Source organism: Wasmannia auropunctata, unplaced genomic scaffold (genome assembly GCF_000956235.1).
Source record: "Wasmannia auropunctata unplaced genomic scaffold, wasmannia.A_1.0 LD336071.1, whole genome shotgun sequence".
NCBI lineage: Eukaryota > Metazoa > Arthropoda > Insecta > Hymenoptera > Formicidae > Wasmannia > Wasmannia auropunctata.
Window position 1 is genome coordinate 600,260 of NW_012026819.1, and position 25,980 is coordinate 626,239.

Consider the following 25,980-nt stretch of genomic DNA (forward strand, 5'->3'; position numbering starts at 1 on the left):
GATATGGTAAGATGAATCTATTGCGCAAGTCGATTTTTAATTATGCTGATCAGCTGATTATGTATTATATAATGCAATATATGTATATTTTTCTTTTGAGGAGATATTGAATTTTTTGATATCAAACTAAGTGGTAAGAATTTTATTTATACATAATTACATTACTGATTTAAAAATAATCGACCGATTGAGATATATTTTTCAACAGTTCTTATCAAATCAAGCATGTATTTTATTTTAACTTATTGAAATTAATTATGAATCATAGCAAATTGAAATTATAAGTTACAAATTGTTACAATTGAAATTACATATAATGATATTATTTGAAAAATTTTTGCCTGGAAGGAAAACGAGATCGGGTAAACTGACCGTTCTGTAAATAAAATTTTGGCAGTGTTTATTTTATTTCAGATTATGGATGAGAGGTACAATAAATCATATGATGGGAAATGTTAATAAATAAATAAAACTCCGTGGAAATATGCACTGTGATAGAGACGCCAAAATTCTTTCGGGATATGTGATGCAAGTTTTCTTTCTTTTTTTGGTTGACCTTTTTCAGGCATTATTTTTTCTTTTTTTCGTCGTTTTTTTTTTGTTTCACGCTTTCCGTGTAGCACCAGGCAGTCATCAGTAAGCGTAGTGAGCTGCAAAAAGAGAAACGTATTGATCAAACATGAAAAAATGGAATGACAATCACGTGCAACTTATGGAAAAATATTTAAACAAGACGGATAATATTTGAGAAATCACAAGTCATGATGTCGATTAATTGCGCTTATCAATGCGACGTCGAGATAAGCTCAATTTTTTTATTTATTATTTTTCCATAAGAGCCTTATTTCGAGATTTCTACTGGAGGAAGTATATACAAAATTAATATACGACATATAAGATAAATCCTGGATTTTTAAAAATCGAAAATTTGACATGCGAGTATCTTCAATCAATTTTCGAGTTGCACGCAATACGTCCTTCTGCAGTAAAAACCTTCAGGAAATTCAGCAGAACTTTTTATAGAACTTTTATATACAATGTACAAACATTAGAAAACTCAGGTTTTTACACGTCCTCGTTGTATACGGTGTAACGTTTCGACTATTCTGATGGCAGTTAGTCGTTTACAAATGCAAAATATAAACACCGGTATTAAGGCATTACATCAATCGCTAAATATGAGTGTCTAAATTTAACACAGCAAGCTTAAAACTGGCAAATTATAAGTGGTAACTCGAACTATTCTACGCGACATTTAATGTATTGATAAATTAGCCAAAATACTACGTCGAACGGAAATATTACACCGTGAAACGAGGCCCCCTAATATGTACACTCGTCTGGGGGTATTCGAGACATAAAGTATTTCGATAACACAAGTGTCTCTCACTGAAAAAACTCAAAATATGATATATACATTAATTGAAAATATACGTACAAGAAAAAAAACGGAGGAAAATGATGATCCGTAAAATATATACAGCTCTCAAATCGTGTACAGACCGTCGTGATAGATGTTGATTGTAAAACAATTTTATGATTAGATGATTATGCTACCGATTACGTGAGGAATTAGGATGATGTTTCGTTAACGAAACCCTTCGGCTACGACGCTTCTGGCCGAGTCCTGTCTACGGGGACTCGTCGAACGACTTGTCTTTTATGCTAAACATCGACATCCCACAAGCGGTGAGTGCTATGGTTTGCGAATACTAATAATCGCGAGCGACACGTTGATTTTAACACTAGAAGATATATATGTGTATTAGCTTCCGTTTACGTTATATATTGCCTTTCTTATATTTTTACTTTACTCGCGAGATAAGTAAATTTATAAAATCAATAATAGATGGATTATTCTTATCGTCTCTTCTCCATTGATTACACGGTTATTGAAATACAATAAGAAAATTTGTATAATCAATTTGAAAAAAATATTTAACAAAAATATTTAAATATTTAAATATGTTACTTTAATTTAAATTAGAGGATCATTTCGACGCTGCGAAATAAACTTGAAACTCTTCTAGTGTTAACAAATAAATGTGGCGAATGTGTGATCATGCAGCGATCATAATTTGCGGAACGGTGCTTTTTTTTAATCACTGTACAAACAATTATTACTGCACCACTGTGGGGCAGACAGACATTATCGGGCACATACCGCGTGTTCGAGATTCTGTCAGCGGCTCCTCAGTCGGAGTGACGGCTCGGCAATTAATAATTACCACAAGGATTAGGGAACATTCTTGTAACGCATTCTGGGGAGAAACATTTGGGAAAAAAAACAGTCGAGTTAATACACGAGTGTAATCGTGGGTTACGCGTTTAAGGGGAGGAACGCATTTCCCGGGACACGGGGACCATCGGTATACAATAACAGTAACAGTAATTTACAAAAATGAAGAAACACGCGTGGTAGCCCAAGGGTTAAGAGGCCCGAATTCTCTTTCATTCATAACAACCGTCGTAAAACACGGGCCTATTACGCTGTATGTATGTATGTATATATATATATATATATATACACACCACTGACCACTCATTTGTTACGTTCTACTTGCGTGTTAATTAGCGAGCGTAATACGCTTTAGAATGTGGCGCAAACGAGGAACCGTTTTCGGTGTGAATCGTGATGCGCCACCACTATCTCCCCGCCGACTCTGATTGAGATTATTGATTGTTTGACATTATTAAACGAGTGAATGGGTTGCGAGGGATTCAACACTTCGACCACTTTAATCTCTTATCGCTCACTTTTTTCGCTTAATACGTGGTACGTTTATTATACCACGGGCTGGTAAAGTGAAATCGTGGAACTGGCTGCGAATAATAGTAGTATAACGCTCCTGAAACGATATAGACATTCGCTTGCTGTAGCATCGATTCTCATTACATTAAATCTGCATCGAACACTCTCTCGGTTTCAAGTCGGTAGAGTCTGTTATTAATCACACTTGTCTTTGGTGAGATCTCAAACAAGACAGAAATTAAAAAAAGTTTAAAGCGTTTGAAAAAAAGCATCTAAAAGGTGTCTGAAGGATCGTTGCAACGTTAAGGACACCTTTTGGACATTTTTTTTAGATTTTTTTTTCCCTTAACGTTTGTGTATGTTACGCGATTTGTAAAAGAATTGTGTAACGTTCGAAAGAAAAGCAACCACTTGGCGATTTAGAACAAAATTTCGACTACGAAGTCTGTCGAAAAATGGAACGCGTTCAAAAAACAAAGTTGTCCGAAATGTCGATTTCGCCAGCTTGGCACGAGGTGTTCTCAATTTTGCAGTTCGACGAAGCTGATGGCACGGCGTTATGTATGTGCTAAAATCATCAGCAATATCGCCGAGGTGCCAAATATCTCCGTATGGCCGCGACGATTTATATTTTCGATCGAGGTGACAAGTGAAAGGATATTCCGGCCCGTTTTCCGACGTCACGACTGGCGATGACTTCTATCACTTAATTCATGCTCGAACCAGCTGGATTCGATTTTCAAAGAGAACTTTTAAACAGTATTACGAGCTTATAATATATTTAAACAATGTTATTAACAACTTTTAAATATCGATCACGCGCGAACGCCATATATTATTTTTTAAATTATATACGTTGCTCAAATTTCAAAACAATCTTCATATTTTTAGAAGAAAATTCGTGATTGATTTATTGATTCTGTGATAAGAGAATAATTGAAAGAGAAGTTTTCGCCAGTAGAAACGTTTTCCCTAAATGTTCTAATGGTGTTGATAAGCGTGAAAAATTATCAAAACCCATACCGAGACTATGGCTATTCTACTGGCAAAAAGATAGACGGCTGATTGTGAGTTTCAATAGCTCACGTATATTACGAAAAACACTTCCTGTGCGAAAAATATCTCGTCTTTCATGAGACTGTGCTTAAACTGTAATTTAATAATGTATGTTAAGTGCATGTTAAGAAAGTGCATATTATATTCTAGACTACTATACCTTGCTTTGATGAAATATTACGTATATAAATAATTAAAAAGTTCGAACATTATAACAACAGTTTTTTGTATCTCTGCAGTAATAGTATATTTTTGAATAAACTTTTCGTGATAGTAGTCTAGATGTATATTTGCGATTACGGATATCCTCTTAAGGTAGTAAAAAAGCAATAGTAATCGCAAATATATTGCAACTACTGACTGCAGGTTTTACGAAAGTTTTTTTTATTAAGAAACTGTATTTAAATATTTTACATATATTTTTCAATTTAATTCGATATTCAAAAATTAAAGTTTATTGCGTATAGCATGTTTGCCACGATCTAGCGGAAATTTCGCAATGCTTCGACATCTTTTAATAGCATCTGCAGTCAGTGTTTGTCAACGACCAATGCCACTCACGTCACGTAAATTTGCGCAATCGTCATTTGTCGCGAGCGTATATTTTCATATTTGAAATGAAGCTGTCAATTACTATTACTATGAATTATTATGAATTTACTATGAATTTTACTGTGAATTTGTTGTCAATGCTATGCAATTTAACTCGTAAAGGACACCTCTTTTTTGAATGGTTTTATTTAACACGAAATTTGAAAACAATTACGTTCTTTTTACGAAAATTTAATATTACCAATCGATTGGTCAGACAATTTTACATTGGGAAACACATTTTGCTTTAATTTTGCTTTTTATTTTCAGAAGATATAAAATTTAAAAAAAAAAATGCGTTTGGTGCGAATTCGCACCTAGGTGTCCTTTACGGGTTAATGGATGTATTATTATCAATTTATTATCGGTGTAATAATCGCAATTGTGCAGAGTTGGCATCGATCTTTGATCGGCGTGAAGAAAGAACGGTACGCTGTTCGAGTTCAGAGGATCAAGTATGGGCATACATACCGAAGGGCCTGAAGGGATGTCGGCTCCACAGATAGCTACGCTTAATTGGACTGAGATAGCTGTCCCTCAGAAAGAACGGTGTGGGGTATTGAGCGTAACTCGGAATATAGGGCGCGTAGCTCGGGTACCACCATGGGTCCCTAGTGAACGCACTGATGGGCGCCATCGGTGATGGTTCCAGGAGATCGAAGTACGGCTTCTTGCGAAGCAAGATCGACGGACGTGGTAATAAGAAGTCGTCGTCCACGAGATTACCTGCGCGCGAGACGAATTTAATTAGAATCAATCGCAGACTGGCCCGCGGGCGGCGCTGAGCTCTTGCCGAGGTAGGTAGATATTGTTTATAAATATATACTAGTTACGTAAAGGCTGTAAAGCAGCCTTGGGACTTCTCTTGTGAGCTAAAACGAAATATTATTAGCAGCGATTGTTTAGCTATCTTTACGACCTACCGAAGCTATTAGAATGAGATAATTTCTTCATTTGTGAGATATAACATTTAAGAGAGAAAATTTGAGGAAGAAGAATATTACATATAAGTATAACGTCTCACAAATCCACTCTGTGTCTTAGATGGGTGCCTTAGATTGGATGGGCTAAAATAAATTAGGAAAAATTATTGATTTGTTGCAATACATGATGGGCGATAATTGGACTTTTATTGATCAAATTCTCTCTCCTTCTCTCTATACGAGAATTTAGATTTAAGAAAATGATCTTTTTCGACTTAATTATTTTACGTGTATAATAAATTATTTGAGAATGTTGTGCAAATACTTTACAGAAGCAGCAATCGAAGATCAAGAAAGAAAAGTTGTGGAGATTTATCGAAGGGGAAGCTGAGAACCTCTCTAAACCGGTACGCGCGGGACGATCGGTTCAGCGATATTATATACAAAGTGCCGCGCGAACATTGTATTGTAACCGCTTCGGGAGTGCCGTATACAAAGTATCGCGCAATAATTGTCCGTAATAATTTTCGCGAGTGTTGTGTAAGTGCAACGAACCCCTGATCTGAGAGGAGGCGGAGGCCTGCGAGGCATCGGGCGACGGCGGAGCAACCTTAGGGTGAGTTATTTACTTTTTACATATTATTTACATATTATTTTGTCTCTTGTTTTTTTATTCTTTTTTCAATCTTCGAATTGGATTTAAAAAACGTTAGAACAAAGAAACTTTTATTTGTAAAATTATAAGATCTTATACTAAGAAAAAAGGTTTTTTAAAAATTATATAATTATTTTAAATAAGTATTTACTCAAAGTATGAATATAAAATTTAGAAAGCAAAATAGTTATTTTTTATAATATTAATTTTTTGGAGCGCTGTTATAATTTTTTTTATATTTATATGTTATAGATTAACATCGCAGTTTCAACTCCGCTGCTGCGCATCATATCGGTGAGAATCAACTTTTAAATTGAAATAATAAGCCCATCTATTTATATTTGTTATTATTCGGTGCCGTCAATTTCTTTTGTGAGATATAAAATTTAAGAGAGAAAAATATTACAAATAAGTATAACACAGATCCACTGCCTTAAATGGGTGCTTGGATGGGCTAAAATAAATTAGAAATAATTATTGATTTATTGTAATACATATGGGCGATAATTAGACTTTTATTGATCAAATTCTACGAGAATTTAAGCTTAAAAAAAAAGAATATGTAACTAAACGACCTTTTTTGGCATAATTATTTTGCGATGTATAATAAATTACTTAAGAATGTTGTGCAAATACTTTGAAGGAGCAGCAACGGAAGATCAGAAAGAAAAGTTGTGAAGATTTATCGAAGAAGAAGCTAAGTACTCAAGTCGGTACGCGGGCAATCGATTTAACGATATTGTACAAAGTATCGCACGAACGTTGTATTATAACCGCTTCGGAAGTGCCGTATACAAAGTATCGCGCGATAATTATCCGTATTTTCGCGAGTGTTATATAAGTGCAACGAACCTCTGATGATCTGAGAGGAGGAGGAGGCCTGCGAGGCATCGGGCGACGACGGAGCAACCTTAGGGTGAGTTGTTTTCTTTTTATATGTTATTTTAATTGTCTATTATCTCTTTATTCTTTTTTCAATCTTCGAATTGGATTTAAAAGAACATTAGAACAAAAAAACTTTCACTTATAAAATTAAGATTTTATACTAATTGTAAGTAAAAAAGGTTTTTTTAAAAATTATGCAATTATTTTAAATATCTACTCAAAGAATATAAAATTTAGGGAGCAAAATAGTTATTTTTTTTAGTGCTGCTATAATTTTTTTTTATATTTGTATGTTATAGATTAACATTGCAGTTAAAACTCCGTTGCTGCGCATTATATCGGTGAGTCAAAAATCTTTTAAATTGAAGTAATAAGTATTTATTTTAGCCCATCCATTTATATTTGTTATCATTTAAGGCGTCAATTTGTTATGATACGTTAATAGAGCAAAATGTTGCAAATGATATATTCATTACGATATGTAAAGAAAGAATGTGCGTAATACTTGTACATTAAATATTATATTTGCGCTTTATACTCACCGTGAATATCGAACAATCGTTTCATACTGAGTGGTGGGCTTAAGTGACGAGCCAAAAGCGGTGATTTGCTCGGGTACATTCTGTCGATGTCCGCCAGACGGTTCAAATGATCGTTCCAAGCCTTCTCAGCGTCGAAAGGTCTCGCTGTATCGTGAAATTTTACCATTTGTAAAAATGAAAGCAAAAATTAATCGACTTATAACTTTGCTCGATCATTTTTTTCTTCGACGAACGCGTTGCGAACACTATTCGTAATTGATTCAGATACTAAAGTTCCTTCTAATTTATAAATTTTACCTAAGTATATAAATTATACAAATAATTTTGCTAAAATATTTAAACTTGTTAAAAATTATTGAAATTATTGAAAATAGTTATTACGTATTCGCTACGTTTCGTCCAAAATTGGGAATATATCAATCAATTTATAACGTCGAGAATCCGCGAAAAGCTCACACTATTTTGACTTTTAACATGCAAATATTTTATACAGACATTGAAATATCAACCCTAAGTGATTTACTAAAAATTTATCGGACTTCTCGTCGTTAATACGTTTACTTTAATAAGACTGGCAAGCGCACAGAGGAATAATGCAATTAATTTTTTAAATTAATTTTAAGAATTCATTAAAATATTAGATAAATATAATAAATTAAATCATCCAATTAAAAATATATCATAATTACTTTAGATATATACAATATTTAGAGATTTTTTATTTTTATATGATTGAATATTATCGATTTTGAAAAATCTATGGAATAACATATATGATAAAAAATTTATATATGTGTGTCAGTTCCTTTTTGCGCTGCCAAGAAAAATATATCAAAGAAAAAGAGATACAGATTGAATTAAAAAATATTTTTGAATATCTAACATACATCTTTTTTTTCTATTTAAAGAGGATCAATAATTAACGTCACCCCCACTTTAGATATTAATTTCCTGCGAATCGGTAGAAGTAAAAAAATTCGCGATTAGAGCAATAAATTATCAATAAATGAGTCCTTAATTATGGTCGAACTTTTTTTTAATCGTGGGGGTGCTAAGTTTACAGAGATGTTTTAAGATCTATTTTGACGTTCCAATTAAATAGCATATTCAATATTGATTTGAATTTGCATATGGCCCAAAATTTGCCAAATCTCTGTTTTTACGCTTTCTTTTTCTCTTCTCTTAGTGTTTTAGGCGAGTAAGCGTTTTAACTTTTGCAATATTTATTTTTGCAATAATAACGATTTCGTATTAAGCACATACACATACATCATGCACGAAACACAGCAGGCATTATTAAATTATAATGAAATATTAAATAGATAAATTAAAATAGAATTGGGAATTATTTGGCACAAGTTACTTTTACATAAATTAGATATATTGTTTTCAGTTTAGAAAAAATATTAAAAATTACAAGCTATACTAATGCACGCTTCTTGTTATTTTTGCGTTCAATTAGCGAATGAACTCTTTAAAATATAATTAGCGAAAAGGCCGAAACTTTGATTTGCGATGTACTAGCTAGATGAACTGTTTCAAACTCTCGCTTAAAGTTATAATTCGGTTCGCCTGTAGGAAATGCGGGATATTAAAATGCTAGGGTTTCGTCCCTGTTTTTCATATCGTAACAAGCCGTGCGCGTCTATTAATAAAAGTATAATCATATAATTCTTCTCTGATGTATCATAGAAAGTCTACTGTCGAAAGCTGGCGTAAACTCGCGTCACACACGAGCCTGTGTGTAAAAAAATCAGCGCTGTCACAAAAAGAGTAGCATGACGTCACGTAAAGTGAAAAAAAAGCATACTAACCTTGTGGAAAAAAGCTGCTTCAAAAAGTCGGTGACGGAAAAAAGCTGCGGCGGTTCGTGTTGTCAAAAAAAAAATAAACGGCTCGGTTATGAAAAATCGATAATGGAAGAGAAATAGAGAGACGGTGATCTGTACTGCTAAAATGTGCGACTCATACGCCTAATTGTAGCTATGATGAAACTACGGCTCATCAAACTCTCTATTTGCGTGATTAGCTTGGCACTAGCGACTATCGATATCGATATATACCAGTTTTCGACTGCTTTTATTTCATAACGTTCACTTCATAACTATCGCTAAATGTATTAATTCTAACGTTTTGCACGTGTTATTAATTTTATAATCTAAATATTTGCTGATTATTTAGAAAAAATTTTTCTCGGGTAAATTGATGGTCGAGGTATATAAATTAATAATATTCATTTTTACATTTTAAATCTTCTAATTTGTAGATTTTGCAGCTATGATAGTCTTCTCCCACGATTAACGCTCCAATGACTGATAATTTAACAACATTCTACCATTTGTCGTAAGTCAGTTAATGGATCACACTTGCCTAAGCTTTCCAAGCCTGAATAAATTACGTAAAATCCTTCGTTAAAGATCGGTACGTACTAAAATCCAGGTGTGCAATCCGACGTAAACTATGTACAGTATTCGTGGCGATCCTGAATATTGCGACGATCCGTACACGTCCGTGTAATCATCATTGATTAGCAGTCGTTAATTATGCAATTCCAGTCATAAAAAAATTATGTTTGGCGGAGGTGGATCACTTAAAAGCTAAAAAAAGGGGCTCTAGGGAGGTTTGGGGAGGGGGGGATCGAAAACTAACGAAAGAAAAAAGTACATGCCATATCCTGAAAAAGATAGAAATTTCTGGATCTGGTTGTAATTAATTGCACGTTAATTTGTCCATTGTTAGTAAATACGCGTGCATGTATTATTGCCGATTAGAGCGTGTATTAAAAAGAACTTTCGATTTTTCTTCGCATCGCCTTGGATCTCCCGCAGTCTCATTTCATACTGGAAGGGATCTGTTCTTTGTGCTCATTTGCGGTAATGTGAAAAATAATATAAGTAAAACGCGAAAAAGTGTACCTTCGTTGTCAAAGACAGCTTCTGTAAATTATATCGTAAGTATACTTTAGTGCGTGTACTTGTATTAATTTTTACTGCACTTTGTGCATTTTGCGTTCTTTATATGTATATGCTAAAGGAAGTTGAATAATTTCTATTGGGGGGGGGGGGAGACAGGCGACGATGTTGTGTCTGAAAAATCGGAAGCACGAATTAGAACGCGCAAGCGTCGAGAGAAAATTTCCAGCTTTTTCAAGTTTTGGCGGCCATGTTGTATCTCAGTTTATTCTTTCATCAAATTTTTTTTTCGCGAAAGGAGAACTTTTTCTCACTGTTTCCTCACTGTCTCCGGCTCTGCTCAAATACGCATGATTTACGCATGTATTATCCTTTTCCAACACAGCTACCACACGTCTATCACACACTCTGTGCCAATCGCAGTTCCATTTCGTTTTTTAAATATAATTATTTACTAATTCATTATATGATTGTACAGTGCTGCTTAAAATAGCGCGTATATGACGAATCAGAAAGTCAGCTTTTCCACCGGTTTATCCCATTTTCAATTCGTTGTTTTATATCTCCTTTTCGGCTCAATCGGTTTTTCGCAATCAAGCTGCGACATCCACCTCAGCTGCAAGAGTTAAGGATTCCTGAATACTGCGTACGCAGTCAGTTCTTGTCGCTGTGAGTGTCTCATGTTACAGATTATGTCGAAAAATGGAATAAAAGATGCGCTACAAAAAAATTGTCTTTAGCTGTCGGTTTTATAAAGAACACAAAATGAACACAATAAATTTTTTATTATATTTAAAATTTAAAGTAAATTATTTTTATGGTTCGAAATATTTTTGATTATTAATATATATAATAAAATTATATATTAACTATGTTAAAGTATAAGATATATTTATGACGATAAATAAAAATTCCTTGTTACACATTTATTTTACAAATTTTTCAATGTTGTTTAACATTATCAAGCTGAAAAAGAACAAAAATATAAAAAGTAAAATATTTTGCAACGAAAATTCATTTGACAAAAATGTTATTTATGGTGTCTTAAATTTATTTGTAAATTTTTAAAAATCTATAATAGTCTTCTGTTGCGTTCTCATAAACGTCGAATTTTTAATTTCGATTTTCATACTGGTATGTTTTAAAATGGCTTTTTTTTATATTCTTTCTTTCCGTGGTGAGTATATCGCGAAAAGTCGCAATGTTCTCTCGATGACCGTTTTAAAATATCGAAAGAAAGAAAGGAAGGAAAAGTGATTATGCTCAGGATTGCGGTATGAAATTGTCTCGTATTATTAAAAAGCGGCTAACATTCTGTAAGTAATAACTTTACAATGTATGTGAGTGTAAAATGTAACCTAATAATTTAATAGAAAATCGTATTATTCTGTACAGTATTTACGCCGTGATTAAGAATATATAAAAATACTCTCTAAATGCGTGATTCAATGCGTGATGCATATTGATATTTAATTTATCTTAATATTGAAACTAATGCGCGAATGAAATATAATTAATAATCGGATTAAAAGTGCTCAAAAATATAATTACAATAATTAAAGTACAATTACTCAAAAATCTTATTGCATGTCAATCGATTTGTCTCTTTATAACATTCCACGTTACAACAATTATATTAATCCGTTTGATGAGTAAACATCACATTTAAAAGTAATTAATAAGAACATATAAAAAATTGTTAAGAAGATCGCGGTTTTAAATATATTTTTAAAAAAGCTTTGCATTAGCAATTGCAAACACGACGCAAAACAATTTTATTATAGACATAAAAACGCTAAGAGCAACTGTTTTTGCTTCCACTCGTGGGTGAAAGAGTGCAGTATGTATGTATGGTGTAAAAATCGTAAATGTAAGGGATCGCATATAAGCCGGGATTATTGGGACCGTGCATGAGAGAACGTTAGTGTATTGTATTTCGTAAGCAATGACGTCGCGCTCGGGAGGTGAGCGCGATTCGTTCTTTGGTCTCCCACTTTCGGGAGATCTGTTGGTGTCTAAGGTCGCTCAAATCGATGATGCGATTCAGTATGAGCCACTTGTTGGGTCTAGCGCCTGGAAATCAGAAATCAGAAATGCTCTGCTCAGCGGCGTGCGAGACGACCGCGCGACATCGACAATGATACCCCACTTTTTGATGACTCTGAATCGTTAGCGACGAGCTAGGAAATGCTTTCTCTCTCTAGAGACGAGTCACAGGGCGAGTCACACACCTCGGGCACGACACGCATGATCCACGTTGTGATCCATGATCGATGGAACGGTGAACGATGAACGATGATCCGTGACGCCTGAGTGCTCGGTGCGAGTTAGGCATGGTATCGATAATGGTCGAGCCGTTGATACAATTACTCGTTGAAATTAGGCAGTTAATCTTAGAATTAGATTATTAGAAATATGCGATGATTATTATAGAGTGAGAAAATTTTATGTATTATTGTAACAAAAAAGTAGACTTTATTTACTTGATCATGCTTTGACAATTTAGAAGAATCAATTTCATTTCTTCAGAATCGATCATTTATCTCTTTTTTCAATTTTTTTTTAATAACAGATTATTTGTGCCATAGTAATTTGAAATTTATTAAATTAGAAAGCTGATATGACAATGAAAGGCGATGTTAATTTAACGTAGGAAAACTTGAGACGATTGTAGAACTTGTCATAATTCGACTGTTGAATATCATATTGAAATTCTAATATATGATTTGAATTAAGCAGTTAAATATTTTGTTAAAGTTATTACAATCCGTCCCAAGTTTTCCTAATCGCGTTTATATGAGGGAGCATTTTATCATAAGTTCATGTCACGTCGAGCTGATTGTGGGTTCGGTCTCGATGAAGATCGATCTATAGGATCCAAAGACGGGGGATAGTAACTCTAAAGTGGAGCGTCGCGAGGCAGAGAAGTCAGTTCAGATATTGAAACATATTGTACATATATTTGTACGTACGTAAATGTGTTTTCTCATATAGAGCGATATAAGTATAATAACTTAGATACAAAGAGAGACGCGTAAAATAATTAGTATTACACATGGCGTATGGTATATGAAGGTAGACACGATTATTATTAACGATTTACAGTGAGAAACTAGACAAACGGTCTGATTTACACGTACGTCCAAAAAGTGCATTCGCATTTTACACATCGGAGTAGCGACACGTGACATAGAATCGGGATTCGTGGGCAGGGGGGTCGGGGCGAGCTTTTTGATCAGTGGGGAAAGGTGGCAAGTTTTTTTTTTTTTGATAGCTTCTTTTCTCCTCGGTTAAAATGTGCAGGCGAGGTGGTGGTAGGTAAGAATGTGATGTACGGTACCTCTCCGGGAAGGCGTTTCTGGCTTCTGAGAAAGGCCCGGAGAGTCGCGTGCGTGCGTAAGATGCGACGATGTCTTTCTTTACGAGAATGATCGTTCATTCCGCTTGTGCGTGTGTGTGTGTGTGTGTGTTTTTTTCTTCGTTCCCCTTTAAGAACGCCGGCCAGAAGCCAAAAGCACCGGGTTATACATCGAGAACTTAGTCTAGGAAGGTCCACGAGAACAAATGTATAGTTATCTGTTAACACTTAACATTTCGGTTACGGTACGCCTTGACGATTCTCATGATCCATTCTCTGCGTTCGTGGCTCTTTCACGTTTCTTACTCCCGTTTTTCTTCTGTTCTACTCTATATTCTGCTTTCCATCGCGCTCCTTGTCTTCTATTTTTTCTCATTTTCTCTTTCTCTCTCTCACACTCTCTCACTTTCGCTCTCTTTCTCTTTCGCACACTCTCCCTCTCTCTCTCTCTCTCTCTCTCTCGTTCGATATCGAGGTATTATAAGAGTTTTCGTTTCGTTTCGCGCTTTCGATTCTTTCTCTAAGACGCCGTTCACTCTCTTTTCGACTCTTTCGGTCACAGTTCTTTAGTACGTACCAGGGGTGAAGCGTTCTACGGGTTTGTACTGATGGGGATACAGCTGCCTTGGCGAGTAACCGTAGATCTCACGGTGCACGGGTAGGTACCTGGAAAAGAGAGAGACGAAAACATAATCGCTATAACTAATCATAAACAGATAGATTATAGACATTTAATTTATAGTATTTAATATTTAGTAGATATTTCCTAAAATTTTTTTGCTTAAATTCTTAGCTTAAATAAAATATTAAAAGTTACAGATTGGACTTGTATTTCGCCATTATATTGATTATTATTACTAGAAAATAGGAGTAAAATTTCGCAAAGTAGGCCGGCACAGATATATATTTAGACTTCCGTATTTTTGGATGTCTGCCAAGAATCGGTATACAAGACAAATCAAGAATGCATTAGTTGTACAAATAATGTGCTAACCGTTTTAACCGCGTTAAAAAAGAATGCAATAATACGATTGTCTTGTATTTTGATATTGTTCGTGGCGATAAACGATGGCGAGAGAAAAGTAATTCACATACACACCTGTATCCGGGAACATTAATACGGTCGGCTGCGTGAATCGGGTTTTCGTAGATTGACTTTCCATACGGCCACGAGGTGGAATGCAGCTCAGGAAAATCCGAGCGGAAAATGCCGCGGGGCCTGTGAGTGTGCTCGGGAGCTCTGATGTCGTCAGTGCCTGTTTTCATTTCGTCGTCATTAAAAAAAACAAATCCTTCCGGCGTTTCGTTCGTACGACGATATTAAAATTAAATGAAAAATATACATTATATATAGTGATCGGCATAAATTATCTAATGTACGTCTCTACTGAACTGATTAAACGTATGAAAAATTAATATAAATACGGATTTAATACATACATATTTTTGGAAATTTGGCTTATTTATTTTGCTTTACATATGCGAAAAACCCTGTACAATTAATATAAATGCATATTTCTTGGAAATTTGAAAAGAAACAGATAGTTTCATGGGCCTGTGAAGTGACCGACTCACCTTTTAAGGCCCGTACGTAACTCTGCCAAAATTTCGCCTTCCTTGTGATGGGCTCGTTGCGCCCGATCATATCGAGATTGCTTCTGAATCGCGCATCCATTTTGCCACTCTACTGAACTGCTAACCACACTCGTTCGCTGTAATAAGGAAAAAAGTAAATGGATACTTAGGTTGCATGTGATCCTCGTCGAAAACATAGTTAGATTCACGAATCGCGAGCATACGAGCGAATATAATTTTGCGAGAGTATCTATAATAGTTCCTAATCATTTGCTTCTGTGCAGGAAACGCTTTTCCTCGTGTGAGAAAGATTGTCGTAATTGATTGAAGGACATACGATATATTTTTAAATTATTTCAGTTTACATCAAACTTCAAAAAATTTAGACACTGGCCAATTGGTAAATAAATTTTCAATTTACGTTAAAGTTTAATTTGTAACATAATTAGGATAATGTTACAAAGAGGATAATTTACACGAAAATGGAAAAGGAAATAATTAAACATAGAGAAACTTTAGCAAACGGAGAAAATCATCGGCCAAAAAGGGATTTTACATTGAGAAAGTTTTGACTATTCCATTTGAAATAGGATTAAAAAATTATTAAATTAGAGATATAATCGTTTTAAATGAAATCGGAAACAAAGTTCCTATGAGGGAATCTCGCAGTAAGCGCTACAAAATTCTTGTGGCCTAAGGTGATTGCATAAGTCACCTTAAATTTAACGGTCTGCGTAGGTGCGGCTGTGCTTTTTTAACCTTGCTTCGGTAAACTATGCCCCATTTCCGCAATCCATTATCATGACGCAGTTATTCCCTTTATTTATTCATGACGCAATCCCGACAGATGAATGCATAGGTCAGCCCTAGTTTTATCAAGTTACTCTCTTTTTACCCCCTTTTTAAATTTATTGACTTCAAGAATCGCTGCTGACATTTTTTTCTAATGAAAAGCTTGTTCTTTAAATTTATTAAATATTTAAAAAGAAAATTATTGTCAAAATATCATATTATTATTTATATTTAATTATTAAAAATGGTTAGATAATAATATTAGAAGATATCGGAAAAGCTAATATAAAGATACAAATTAGTTTTTATATTTTCGATACGATTATTTAAATATTTTTTTAAATCACACGAAAATTATTATAATACCATAACGTCAGCTTTAAATTGAATTGACGAAATGATAAATTGATATTGTCAAATTCAGATTTGTAATTCAAAAATTGTCACGCGTACCCGCGTCCCGCTTTCGATCGCGTGAGAAAGCAAGATTGGTTTCTTGCGTCGGCCAATAGTAGCCTGTGACACAAAACGGGAGCGTCGTTTTTCTTTTTGTTGACGCAACGGATGCCGCTAATTTTAGCGTCACGCGTACTTTATAGTCGCCCTGGATCGCCCGAGCGGTTTCACAGATATTCCTGTTTCATTCTCGGCGGGAATGACTGAAGGTCGTGAAGATGAAGTGAGAAAATGGGGTTACCCGTCACGTTGGTTCTTATTTAAAAAATATATCTAGCTTATTTACATTAAATGCATGTATGTGCGGTAGGATTTGAATACGTACGTAACATTACATTTCGAATGTGAATATCGGATTTACATTGATTTTTTAAGTTTAGTTTTTTCTCATAAAATTAAATCAAAATTACAAAATTCTGACACATTATCTTCAAGTTTGATGTCTATTGAAAATAAAAAGCAATATCTAATTGTTTCATATTTTCTACGAGAAATATATATGTGCATTAATAATTTAATTAAAACAAAATTTCTAAAAACAATCAATCGATACGAAAGTATAAGATCCTTTCGAAAGAATTAGATTTCAATTAATTTTTTTAAGTAAATATTATTTTTTAAATCGTGTTAGGCAACGTCATTGTCGCATTGAACTCTTCAATTTAATCCTCGAATTTAGAAAGCGTGCGAGAGGGAGAGAGAGAGAGAGAGAGAGAAAGAGAGCAGGTCCCCAAAGTTTCGTGATTTGTGTTTTCTAGTCTGCATTCTTGAGTAAGCAAAAAGGAAGGTGTCGCGGCGCCCACAAGCGACGCGCCGTGACGCAAGAGTCCCGGATTCGCGCCCGCGCGGTCGCTATATTTAGGCTGCCCGGGCCCCGGTCCGTTTTTAGTTGGTAACAGGTGGAAGCGTCGAGAGAAGCTGCGCTCTCGAGGCGGCATAGTCGACGAGTCTCCGTCTGACTTTGACCGATTTTCGCGAACCCCCATTGGAGACTCATGGTACCAGAGTGTGTCCCGACGATAATGACCTCGTAAAGCTCTCGTCGCAGCCATGGCGACTCCAGCCTTGCGAATCCGGACCTTGCAAATCTCGAGCGCACATAATACGAATTTGCACTTTAATGATTTTGATTATTCCTTGATTTAAGAGTGAAGATGAAAGATGAAGATACATCTGGAGAATTTAATTTTTTATATCCCCACAATTTTATATCAACAAGAAAACATTTTTCTATAAAAGATATTTAGAATACTCTGATAATATATACCGGTATTAGGTAGACGTGAAAAGAAATCTCTGAAGTCGCGTGATCAGAATCTTAATCCTTCAACTCGTCGTAGCTACTTCCACTAGATAGTCGCGCCCGAGAATATCTTGACCTTAAAATCGTATCCGCGTGAAAATGGGTCGAGCCACGAGTGCTTGACACGCTAACCAATTTGCGCACAGTTCTACGTCGTAGAATTGAGAGAGATATTTGTCAAACGTTTCTACAAAAAATTAGATATTACATATAATAACAAGTAAAATGCACATAAATTGAGCGAGGAGATTTAAACGAGTAATCGCAATTTTTATCGCGCGCGTAATCGGGCGACGCAGAAGCGCCGGAAGAAAAACGAAGTCGAAAGATACAGTCGCGTGGTAGAGGCACACGCGGTAGAGAAGGTAGATTAAATCCCCATCCGGACGAGTGGTAATCTAGATGGCTTCTAAAAATATATATGGCGCGGTCAAATCATCTGGGACGTAAGATCCAAAAACTGCAATACGTCCCACTATCGCGTACAGGCCGAATCGGGTTAATCGTTGAAATATAATATTTCAATTAGGTTAAATGTTTTTCCTTGAATAAAGAAAAATTAATCACACACATGAATATTTCAATTATAACAATTAATCGAAATAATTAGTTAAAACGATGATTATGATATTGATAATTTTGACACTAATATATATATATTATATATATATTACACAATGTGCCACGAGCTTTTACTAAAAATTAAAGAATTATAGAAAAAAGCTCTAGAATCTAAGAATATTGAAAAAATACTTCATATATTAATTATTTTTGATAAAAAATAATTACTAATTATTTTTAACAGACATTTATTACGTACAAAGATTCCGTAATTAGGATACTGTTTTCTTTTATTATTTAGTAGAGCCATTTTGTGACTGATTGTACAAAAATGCAGAAATTCGCGCATGCATGTCTTACGGATACGTCATTGTGTTATACACACGCCATGAAAGACGCGTGACGGAGGAATTAAATAATCAAGAGGTTTGGCACTCTCTCGCTGCAACACGTGCGAAGCTTTAGTTGACCCTCCCAATGCGTTGCAAGAGGATTACGGTTTACGACTGCGCTTCCACCTGTCGTTCTAGCATTCTTGGCTGAAAATCCCGCGCTACTCGCGCCACGCGACCTCGTAAGATAGCCAAGCTTGACATAACACTGTGCTTGATTAAATAATAATGCATTATGTATCCTGTAAAGTTCACTTCGAATTAATTCAAGAATAAATAATTTTTGTGTTCGCTGTAAATATTTTCTAGCTAATAAATTTATTTATTTATATTTACGTACGTGCAGCTTTAAATTTAATTCATCAGAAATTTTTAATTGTTGATAATTTAAAAATTACGTCTTGTTATTATTTTGGGAGAAAAATTATTTTTACTTGAGAATATAATTTTGCATAACGAATACGATTATTATTACATGATTAGTATAACATAACGATTATTTCTGGAAAATGAAAGCGTCTTGTACTATTGATGGGATGCACGCGGCTAAGGTGTGAGCCAGTGTTAGAAACCAATGTTGACTTGGCAGGAGGCGGGCGGTCGAACGCGAATTTTCTAAGTGCACGTTTCTTTAGATTCTGCGGAGGTCGCGTGACTTGTTAAAAGCCTCCCCCGGAAATCCGCGTGACTGTCTCGAAGGAAACCACGCGAAGGAAAACTTTCACACATCGCGATATTAATGTCGAAACTTTATCGGCACATATAAGAAACCAGCGCGTTGTGCAAGTAGTAGCGATCGTTCCGGTCAGACAGCGGATTCACAATCAGCTGGAATACGCGACATTATGCGATTATCATCGCGCATACGAGTGTTCATTAAGTGAATCTTGATTTAATGCATTGTTTACATTTGTTTATATCTTTTGAGCGTAATTATGAGTTTATATACGAGAGACATAATTTCTATTTATTAATATTTAATTTATCATAAAAAGAGAAGATAACAAATTTCTTGATATGTCCACTTTTAATGTTTTTTTTACGAATGAGGCTATGAGTAAAGTTTTACTCAAACGTGGGGTGAAAATGACAGCTGAATTTTTAATTTTATATTTTACCACAATTTTGAGAGATTACGTGTCAAAGTCTATTTTAAGCGAAAGTTGAGGAACAGTTTTTTATCGGGATACCAATAAACACCATTTCTACATTAGATTTCACTTGTTGTGACAGATCTTAAATTGCTTGGCTATCGCGTCTGCGACAGTGTTAAATTTGATGTCGACACGACCAGAAAGTAGTAACGCCCCAATCCGATCAGACGTGCCGTTTAAGCTCGGCGAGATTTTTTTTCTTCCAGCGACAAAACACGAAAAAATTGATAGAAACGGGAAGCTCGAGTCGCGATGATTCCTTGATTAGGATGTAAATTGTTTTGAGTTTTAACAGTAGAAAGGGAACGGCTATAACAGACGCGCGTCGGTCTTGGCGGAACGCGCGGATCGGCTATTCTCGGCCGGCGATATAAATACGCGATCGCGCGCGTGCGCTTACGTTATGTAAGCTTTAAACAAATCCTTGCCAATTATTATAAACAATCCCGCCACTTGCAGGCGATTGGCATAAGCTCGGCGATGCTCGTCAGGCGTGGCGTCGCTCGTGTGCCGCCGCGAGTCTCAAATTGGTATTGCAATAAAAAGGAAACCGTAGACGACGCGCGCCGGCCATTGCCAAGTCTCGCATTCACGAAATTAGAATTCACCGGTGGCGAGAATACGTTCGGCAGGAAAGAGCGGGGACGATAAATTTTCGACGTTAACAAGGACTGTCTTAAAGTCGTTGTATTCGAGAGACCGTGCACGAGGAATCTCAAGTTTTCGTGTTCCAAGCGATTTTTTCGTAATGAAATCATCGTCTATTAACGGCAGATTATCTTTAGAGTTTAAGAGTAGACTATTGTAAATCTATAAATACTCGTCTCAAGGTTCTGAAGAACAATTTCTGTTCATTTGCGATGGATATCTTTCGATGATTAATTAATATTAATTTCGTAATTTCATTAGTGATATTATAAAAATTTATTATAATCATTAAAGATTTATTCTTCTTTGAACTTTGAAGCTCAAGAGATTTTAAAATAAAATAATTGCATCGTTGGACATCTGTTAGAACACGTCTATCTCAATTTTTGAATTATATAATAAAACGTACTGAATTGTTAAAAACAATCAATGTCAAATATCAATCCATATATCAGATTCATAAGTATAAGATATTAAAATAAAATTTGCTTCCGGCAGGGGGATAAATTATCGAATAATTGAATAATCTCTTATAATGCAATCAACAAATTTTTATTTGGAATGTAAATGCAATTTTACAGAAAGTTGACAATAACGCGTGAATATTTAAATAGAAAAGTGGGTACATATTAGGATACAAAGTTATTTATCCATCTTTCTAAAAGACTCGCGCTACTTTTGCGCGACTTGTACTCGATTTTAAACATACAGCTGTCAGAGTGGGACGTCATTTTAAACGGCAACGGGTAGCAATTTGGTCACGCAAAGCAAAAATAGTGTTCTAGACGTGAGATCACGAATGAGGTCGCGATTATGCGTAACTGACAGCACTCTTGCCAGTGAAGATAACAACGTGAAGATAAATTAAAATAACTTATAGGCTATTAATACATTGATCGATGAAATTAGATTTAAAAAATCCTGAATTTCGAGACGATAAATCTCGAATAATTATTGTTAATTTATTGTTAAGCTCTTGATAAACCATGACAGGTGTATATGGCGTGGTGACAGAATTAATATTTCACACAATCTCTTTGTTTATACATATACATTATACCTTTGTACTATACATTAATATTGTACATGAAGAAAACGCGTTAATTAAAATTATTAGTCTAAATTTGTTGTATCAACCTATAAGCCTTCGATAAATTAGTGACATGATTAGTTTGTGAATACACACGTAAAAGAATAGAATAAAATATAGATAGCATGTTGATGAATTATAACGTGATTAGCACGCAGTCTTGCGTGGGTGGTTAGTGGAAGAGCGAGTGTTCCTACTAAAGATATGCGACGCAGTTGGGCAGCGCAGGAGGACCACAGGTCTGACCAGGCGCTTCTTTCTTCACTGTCGCACAATGGCTCGCGGACGCGTTCAGTGAAAACGCGTTTTCAGGAAAATCACGCCGTTTTTCGCGCGCGATTGAGGGAAAGCAGCCTCTTGCTCCTCCCTAAGGTGCACTCACAATGGCGCTTATATCGCCCCCTCCTCCCACCCCTTTCTCAATTTTCGTCGCAGCTTTTCGTCTAAAACTTTTCCCCGCGGCTTCCGTTATTCGGTTTTTTTCTCTCTCTCTCTTAAGAAAAAAGAAAAGTTTGCGCCTGACTCAGGGAAAGAGAGAGAGAGAAAAAGGAAGAGAGAAAAACATAGAAATAAAGAAAGAAAGAGAGAGAGAGAAAGGATGTAGACCTTTACCTAAGTATTTCGGGCGACCGTTCGGTTCGGGGATTGGACCTTAGACTGGGCTGCTGCCGCCAAAAGTGTGGACTAGTATACCGTTGGTGGTGTACACGGTGGCGCCGATCTGACGACGGGATCCGAGATAAGCCACGCGACATTTATGGCACAACCCCCGCCAGCGAGAGACGATTGGTCGAACGGGACTATCGTGGGATGGAAGATGAGGGAAAGATGGGATGAGAACAGAATGTGCGTGTGCACGCCGCAGCATCCACTATACTGACTTGCCCCCGCAAGTCGCAAGCTCGAGGATGCAAGTCCGCATGCACTCCAGAGATTATGCGTTTCGGATTTAACATGTCGGATGCCACTGCACTTGTACGATGATGTCGTTAAACGGCGACTACAATGAGACTTAAGACTTAAGATTTAAGAAAATGGACCAATCGATTATTCTTCTTACGTGAGATGAATAATCGACTGTATATGATTGATCAATTTTCTTAAATCTTAAGTCTTAAGTCTCTCATTGTAGACGACGCTTACCCGAGGGACATTGTACATACACGAGTTCTGAGGACGTTGCGCGGAAATATAACGGCGTTATGTAACGTAAATATAAAATTGCGCACGTTCACGTTTCCTGCGCAAACACTTGAGAGAACAGAACCATTTGTGTAGATTTATGAGATTTATATTTACGAAATATCAGGCGGATGCCTTCGCTTATCTAAGAATTGAGATGGCTACTAACATGATTAATGTGTAAATTAACAATATTTTTAGGCGCCCTGAGAATTTGATTCTCATCGCTCTTTGTTTGCGACAGACTGCAGTAATTGACAGCGGAGCGTTTTCTCTTCTTCGGCTCATTTCGATAAGCTCGTTCAGTTTCGGTAGTCGTTCGCGTTCTACCCGCGCACGTAAATCAATCGCCGCCTGCATTATTTCTGTTCCGTTGAGCAATGACTCATTCTAATGCGAGAGAGAAGTTGCAGCACCGTAATGCAGATGCGTCGTTACGTGCACGTGCTCTATTTATGCGTTGCGTGAAGTACAAAAGCGGGGCGTCGCTTAATTTCCGGAATGGCGCGGCGGTGCACAGCGGCTGCAAATCAACCTCTAATGCACTTTAAATTAGCGGTTTATTTTTTCCCAGCGAAGTCGTAACGAGGTGTCGATACCTCGCTCGTTAACGAAGTCGTAAAAGTCAGCGCCGTCGATTTACAAAAGGTGAATCACGCGCGGCAATGGTACCCGCGGCGTATAGCAGCGTACTCGCGCTGCACCAAATCGCCCGTGATTTACGCTTAATTCTAAATATATATGCAGTCATGTGTCGTTTTTTTTAAATATACACGCGTGATTCAACCACGCGCGGATGCGATTCTAAAAAAGGCGTTCGATTGCTCAATCCTGTTTCCGCGACGTACGTAGTTCACGCTTCCCTGTCAATGGGTGCCTTTGATATATTTTTGCTCCCCTTGAACCTTGAAGCACAAGTTCTTCAAGTACCGTGTGATAATATTTAGGAATATATCATAAATTTAATTGAAATATCGCTTCTAATTTCCAATGTAATGTGTATAAGAACGTTAATATACATATGTCGTTTTTATTCATAAGATAAGCAGGTGATGTTAGCGCTGGGCATCATGCGGTACCTGGCAGGTGATGAAACACATGTTAAGCCAGATTGACGTTGCCAGTACGTGACGCGTGGATTCTTGAGTGAAGGTCACTTCTGTCAAATGCATTCTCGTCGTAAAATATAGCGTGTTTATATCACATTGCAAATGCCATTTTAAAATTTGTAAAAAAATATCTAAAAAAATCGATTTATATTTAGATACACGAGTGGTAGCGGCTACAATAAATCTGGCTTACCACTACAAATTTCAGAAATCTTGCTTTTGAAATGGATGTCGATGGTCGAAGATATTAAAAATAATTTTTAAAAACTAAAAAAGAGTAATTAGTATTTTAAAATTGAGTAATTAAATTTTAAATTGTACAAAACTATTTATTAGAAAATTATGTAAAAATTAGGAATGGTTTGTACGCGAACAAAATTAGCTACGTTTGTCGAAGATTGTCAGTGCAAGGATTTATCGGACCGTCAGGCTCTGAGAAAATGAGTAATTGGTTTCCACTTGACTCCACGTGAATAACTGTGTTTGCAACGGAGATAGTATGACGTCAATTGATCTTTAAAACTTACGTCATCCAAAGGAAATATTTTGGTTAGAATTATATGCAAAAATCTCGCGAAGAAGTCTGCAAAAATCACTAGAGAGGGAAAGTCACAAAATAAAGTCGCAATCTGCAAATATATAAATTATATTTTTCGTAGCGTACAAAGGCGTATATTTTTATAACATATAGTTCAATACTTTTAAATTATTATGAGACTATAAATGAAAATTGCCTCTTACATCAGTCAGTGTTCAAAATGAAAATTATATTGTATATTTAGCGATGTTTTATTTCTTATAAATAATTTCAAAATCCTCACGAATGCAAAAATTGGAAAAGAGACATTGCATATTATTGTATTAAGGCAATTTATATAGATTTATAACTTATTTTATAAATTTATAACTTATTAAAAGAAAACGCATAATTACTATATATATGTATATTATAATTATTATATTAATTATTGTATATATTAATATAATAATTATGTTATTATATATAATAACATAATTATTATATTAATAAATATAGTAAAATTAGGATGTTATGACAGTGCATGTTTATTTATATACGCTACAGTTGATCCGATTTCAACTATGCAACCGTGGCATTCCGGAAGTCGGCGGTCGGACTTCCTTTAGGATGCTGCATCGCGTCCGCGAAAGGCCTAACAAGCTCGCGCGATGCAAATGTACTAACAAGGACGGAAGAAAGGTGATCTTTTCGTTTTTGGCACTACCTCGGTCATTCGCAGATCCGCGTGCGGCCTCCTAGCATACATATACCGGGTGCGCTAAATGCTAAACGCTATTTTCGTTATCGCGTTTATGCCGGTCGGTCGGCCCCGGCGATATACAGATGCGACGGACGTGGACCGTATTTATTTTCAATTCGGCCACGGCCAGAGCGACGGCGACGGCACCCAGGATGCGGTCTTACGATGACACACGTGCAGCCGGCTGTGCGTCTGCGACTCGTTTCGATGCATTCGGAGGTTAAAATCCGTTTTGATTGATGCACACACATGATCGTCGCAAAGATATCATCAAGGTGCCACGGTCAAGCGCACAAAGAATTAATTATTAATTTTATTAATATAATATAATTTATTATTATTTTTTCAATTTTATTCTTATTAAATGTAACTTTTAGTTTTATTTTAATTTATCCAAAAGGTCTCAGAGATTCGCTGAATGTATTTTAAAGATAAGTTTTTAAACGAATTGAAAATAAAATTTTCAACATTCAACTGTATTCTCTGTATAAGGATAGAATAAGTAATTCTGCACATTCTTTTTTATTACGTTAGGCAATTGTTGAGTTGAAAGCTCCGATTACTGCACCTTACAAATTGTAGTTCCGGTAAGCTTACCTCGTCGAGAGAGAGAAAGAGAGCTAAACTTAGAATTTTACTCACATTTACTTTCCTGCGATTCGACGATGCGGTTTGGTGCAAATTTCGCGAGCATCGCGTAGGAATGTGCTCAAAAATGTGCAACGTGTAATAGTCTCGCCGTACTCAAAGCAATTACCGGACGT

The 25,980-nt window shown here is 35.7% G+C and overlaps 1 protein-coding gene across 4 annotated transcripts; it reads right to left on the reverse strand.

Moving 5' to 3' along the window:
- Nucleotides 1-383: 383 nt before the first annotated feature.
- LOC105449863 lies at nucleotides 384-22,380 on the reverse strand. Of its 4 annotated transcripts, XM_011689291.1 has the most exons (9): nucleotides 22,258-22,380; nucleotides 21,843-22,094; nucleotides 15,250-15,386; nucleotides 14,774-14,930; nucleotides 14,252-14,340; nucleotides 7,405-7,548; nucleotides 4,871-5,125; nucleotides 2,758-2,849; nucleotides 384-650 (listed from the first exon to the last, which is right to left on the reverse strand). In XM_011689291.1, the coding sequence occupies exons 3-8, from the start codon at nucleotides 15,347-15,349 to the stop codon at nucleotides 2,767-2,769; spliced, it is 828 nt and encodes a 275-aa protein (XP_011687593.1). In that variant the 5' UTR covers nucleotides 15,350-15,386; nucleotides 21,843-22,094; nucleotides 22,258-22,380; the 3' UTR covers nucleotides 384-650; nucleotides 2,758-2,766. The 4 variants fall into 4 exon arrangements, 3 of the variants coding, with proteins under 3 accessions (XP_011687593.1, XP_011687591.1, XP_011687594.1); XR_974379.1 differs by lacking the exons at nucleotides 2,758-2,849; nucleotides 21,843-22,094 and adding an exon at nucleotides 2,165-2,261; XM_011689289.1 differs by lacking the exon at nucleotides 21,843-22,094 and having other exon boundaries at nucleotides 22,258-22,379.
- Nucleotides 22,381-25,980: the final 3,600 nt, after the last annotated feature.

Coding starts and splice junctions, on each gene's coding strand:
- LOC105449863 (XM_011689291.1), bottom strand. CDS start 15,349: ATGGATGCGCGATTCAGAAGCAATCTCGATATGATCGGGCGCAACGAG. Junction 7,549..14,251: donor CGTAGAACGCTTCACCCCTG/GTACGTACTAAA, acceptor TTCACGATACAG/CGAGACCTTTCGACGCTGAG. Junction 2,850..4,870: donor ACATCCCTTCAGGCCCTTCG/GTATGTATGCCC, acceptor ATATCGTTTCAG/GAGCGTTATACTACTATTAT.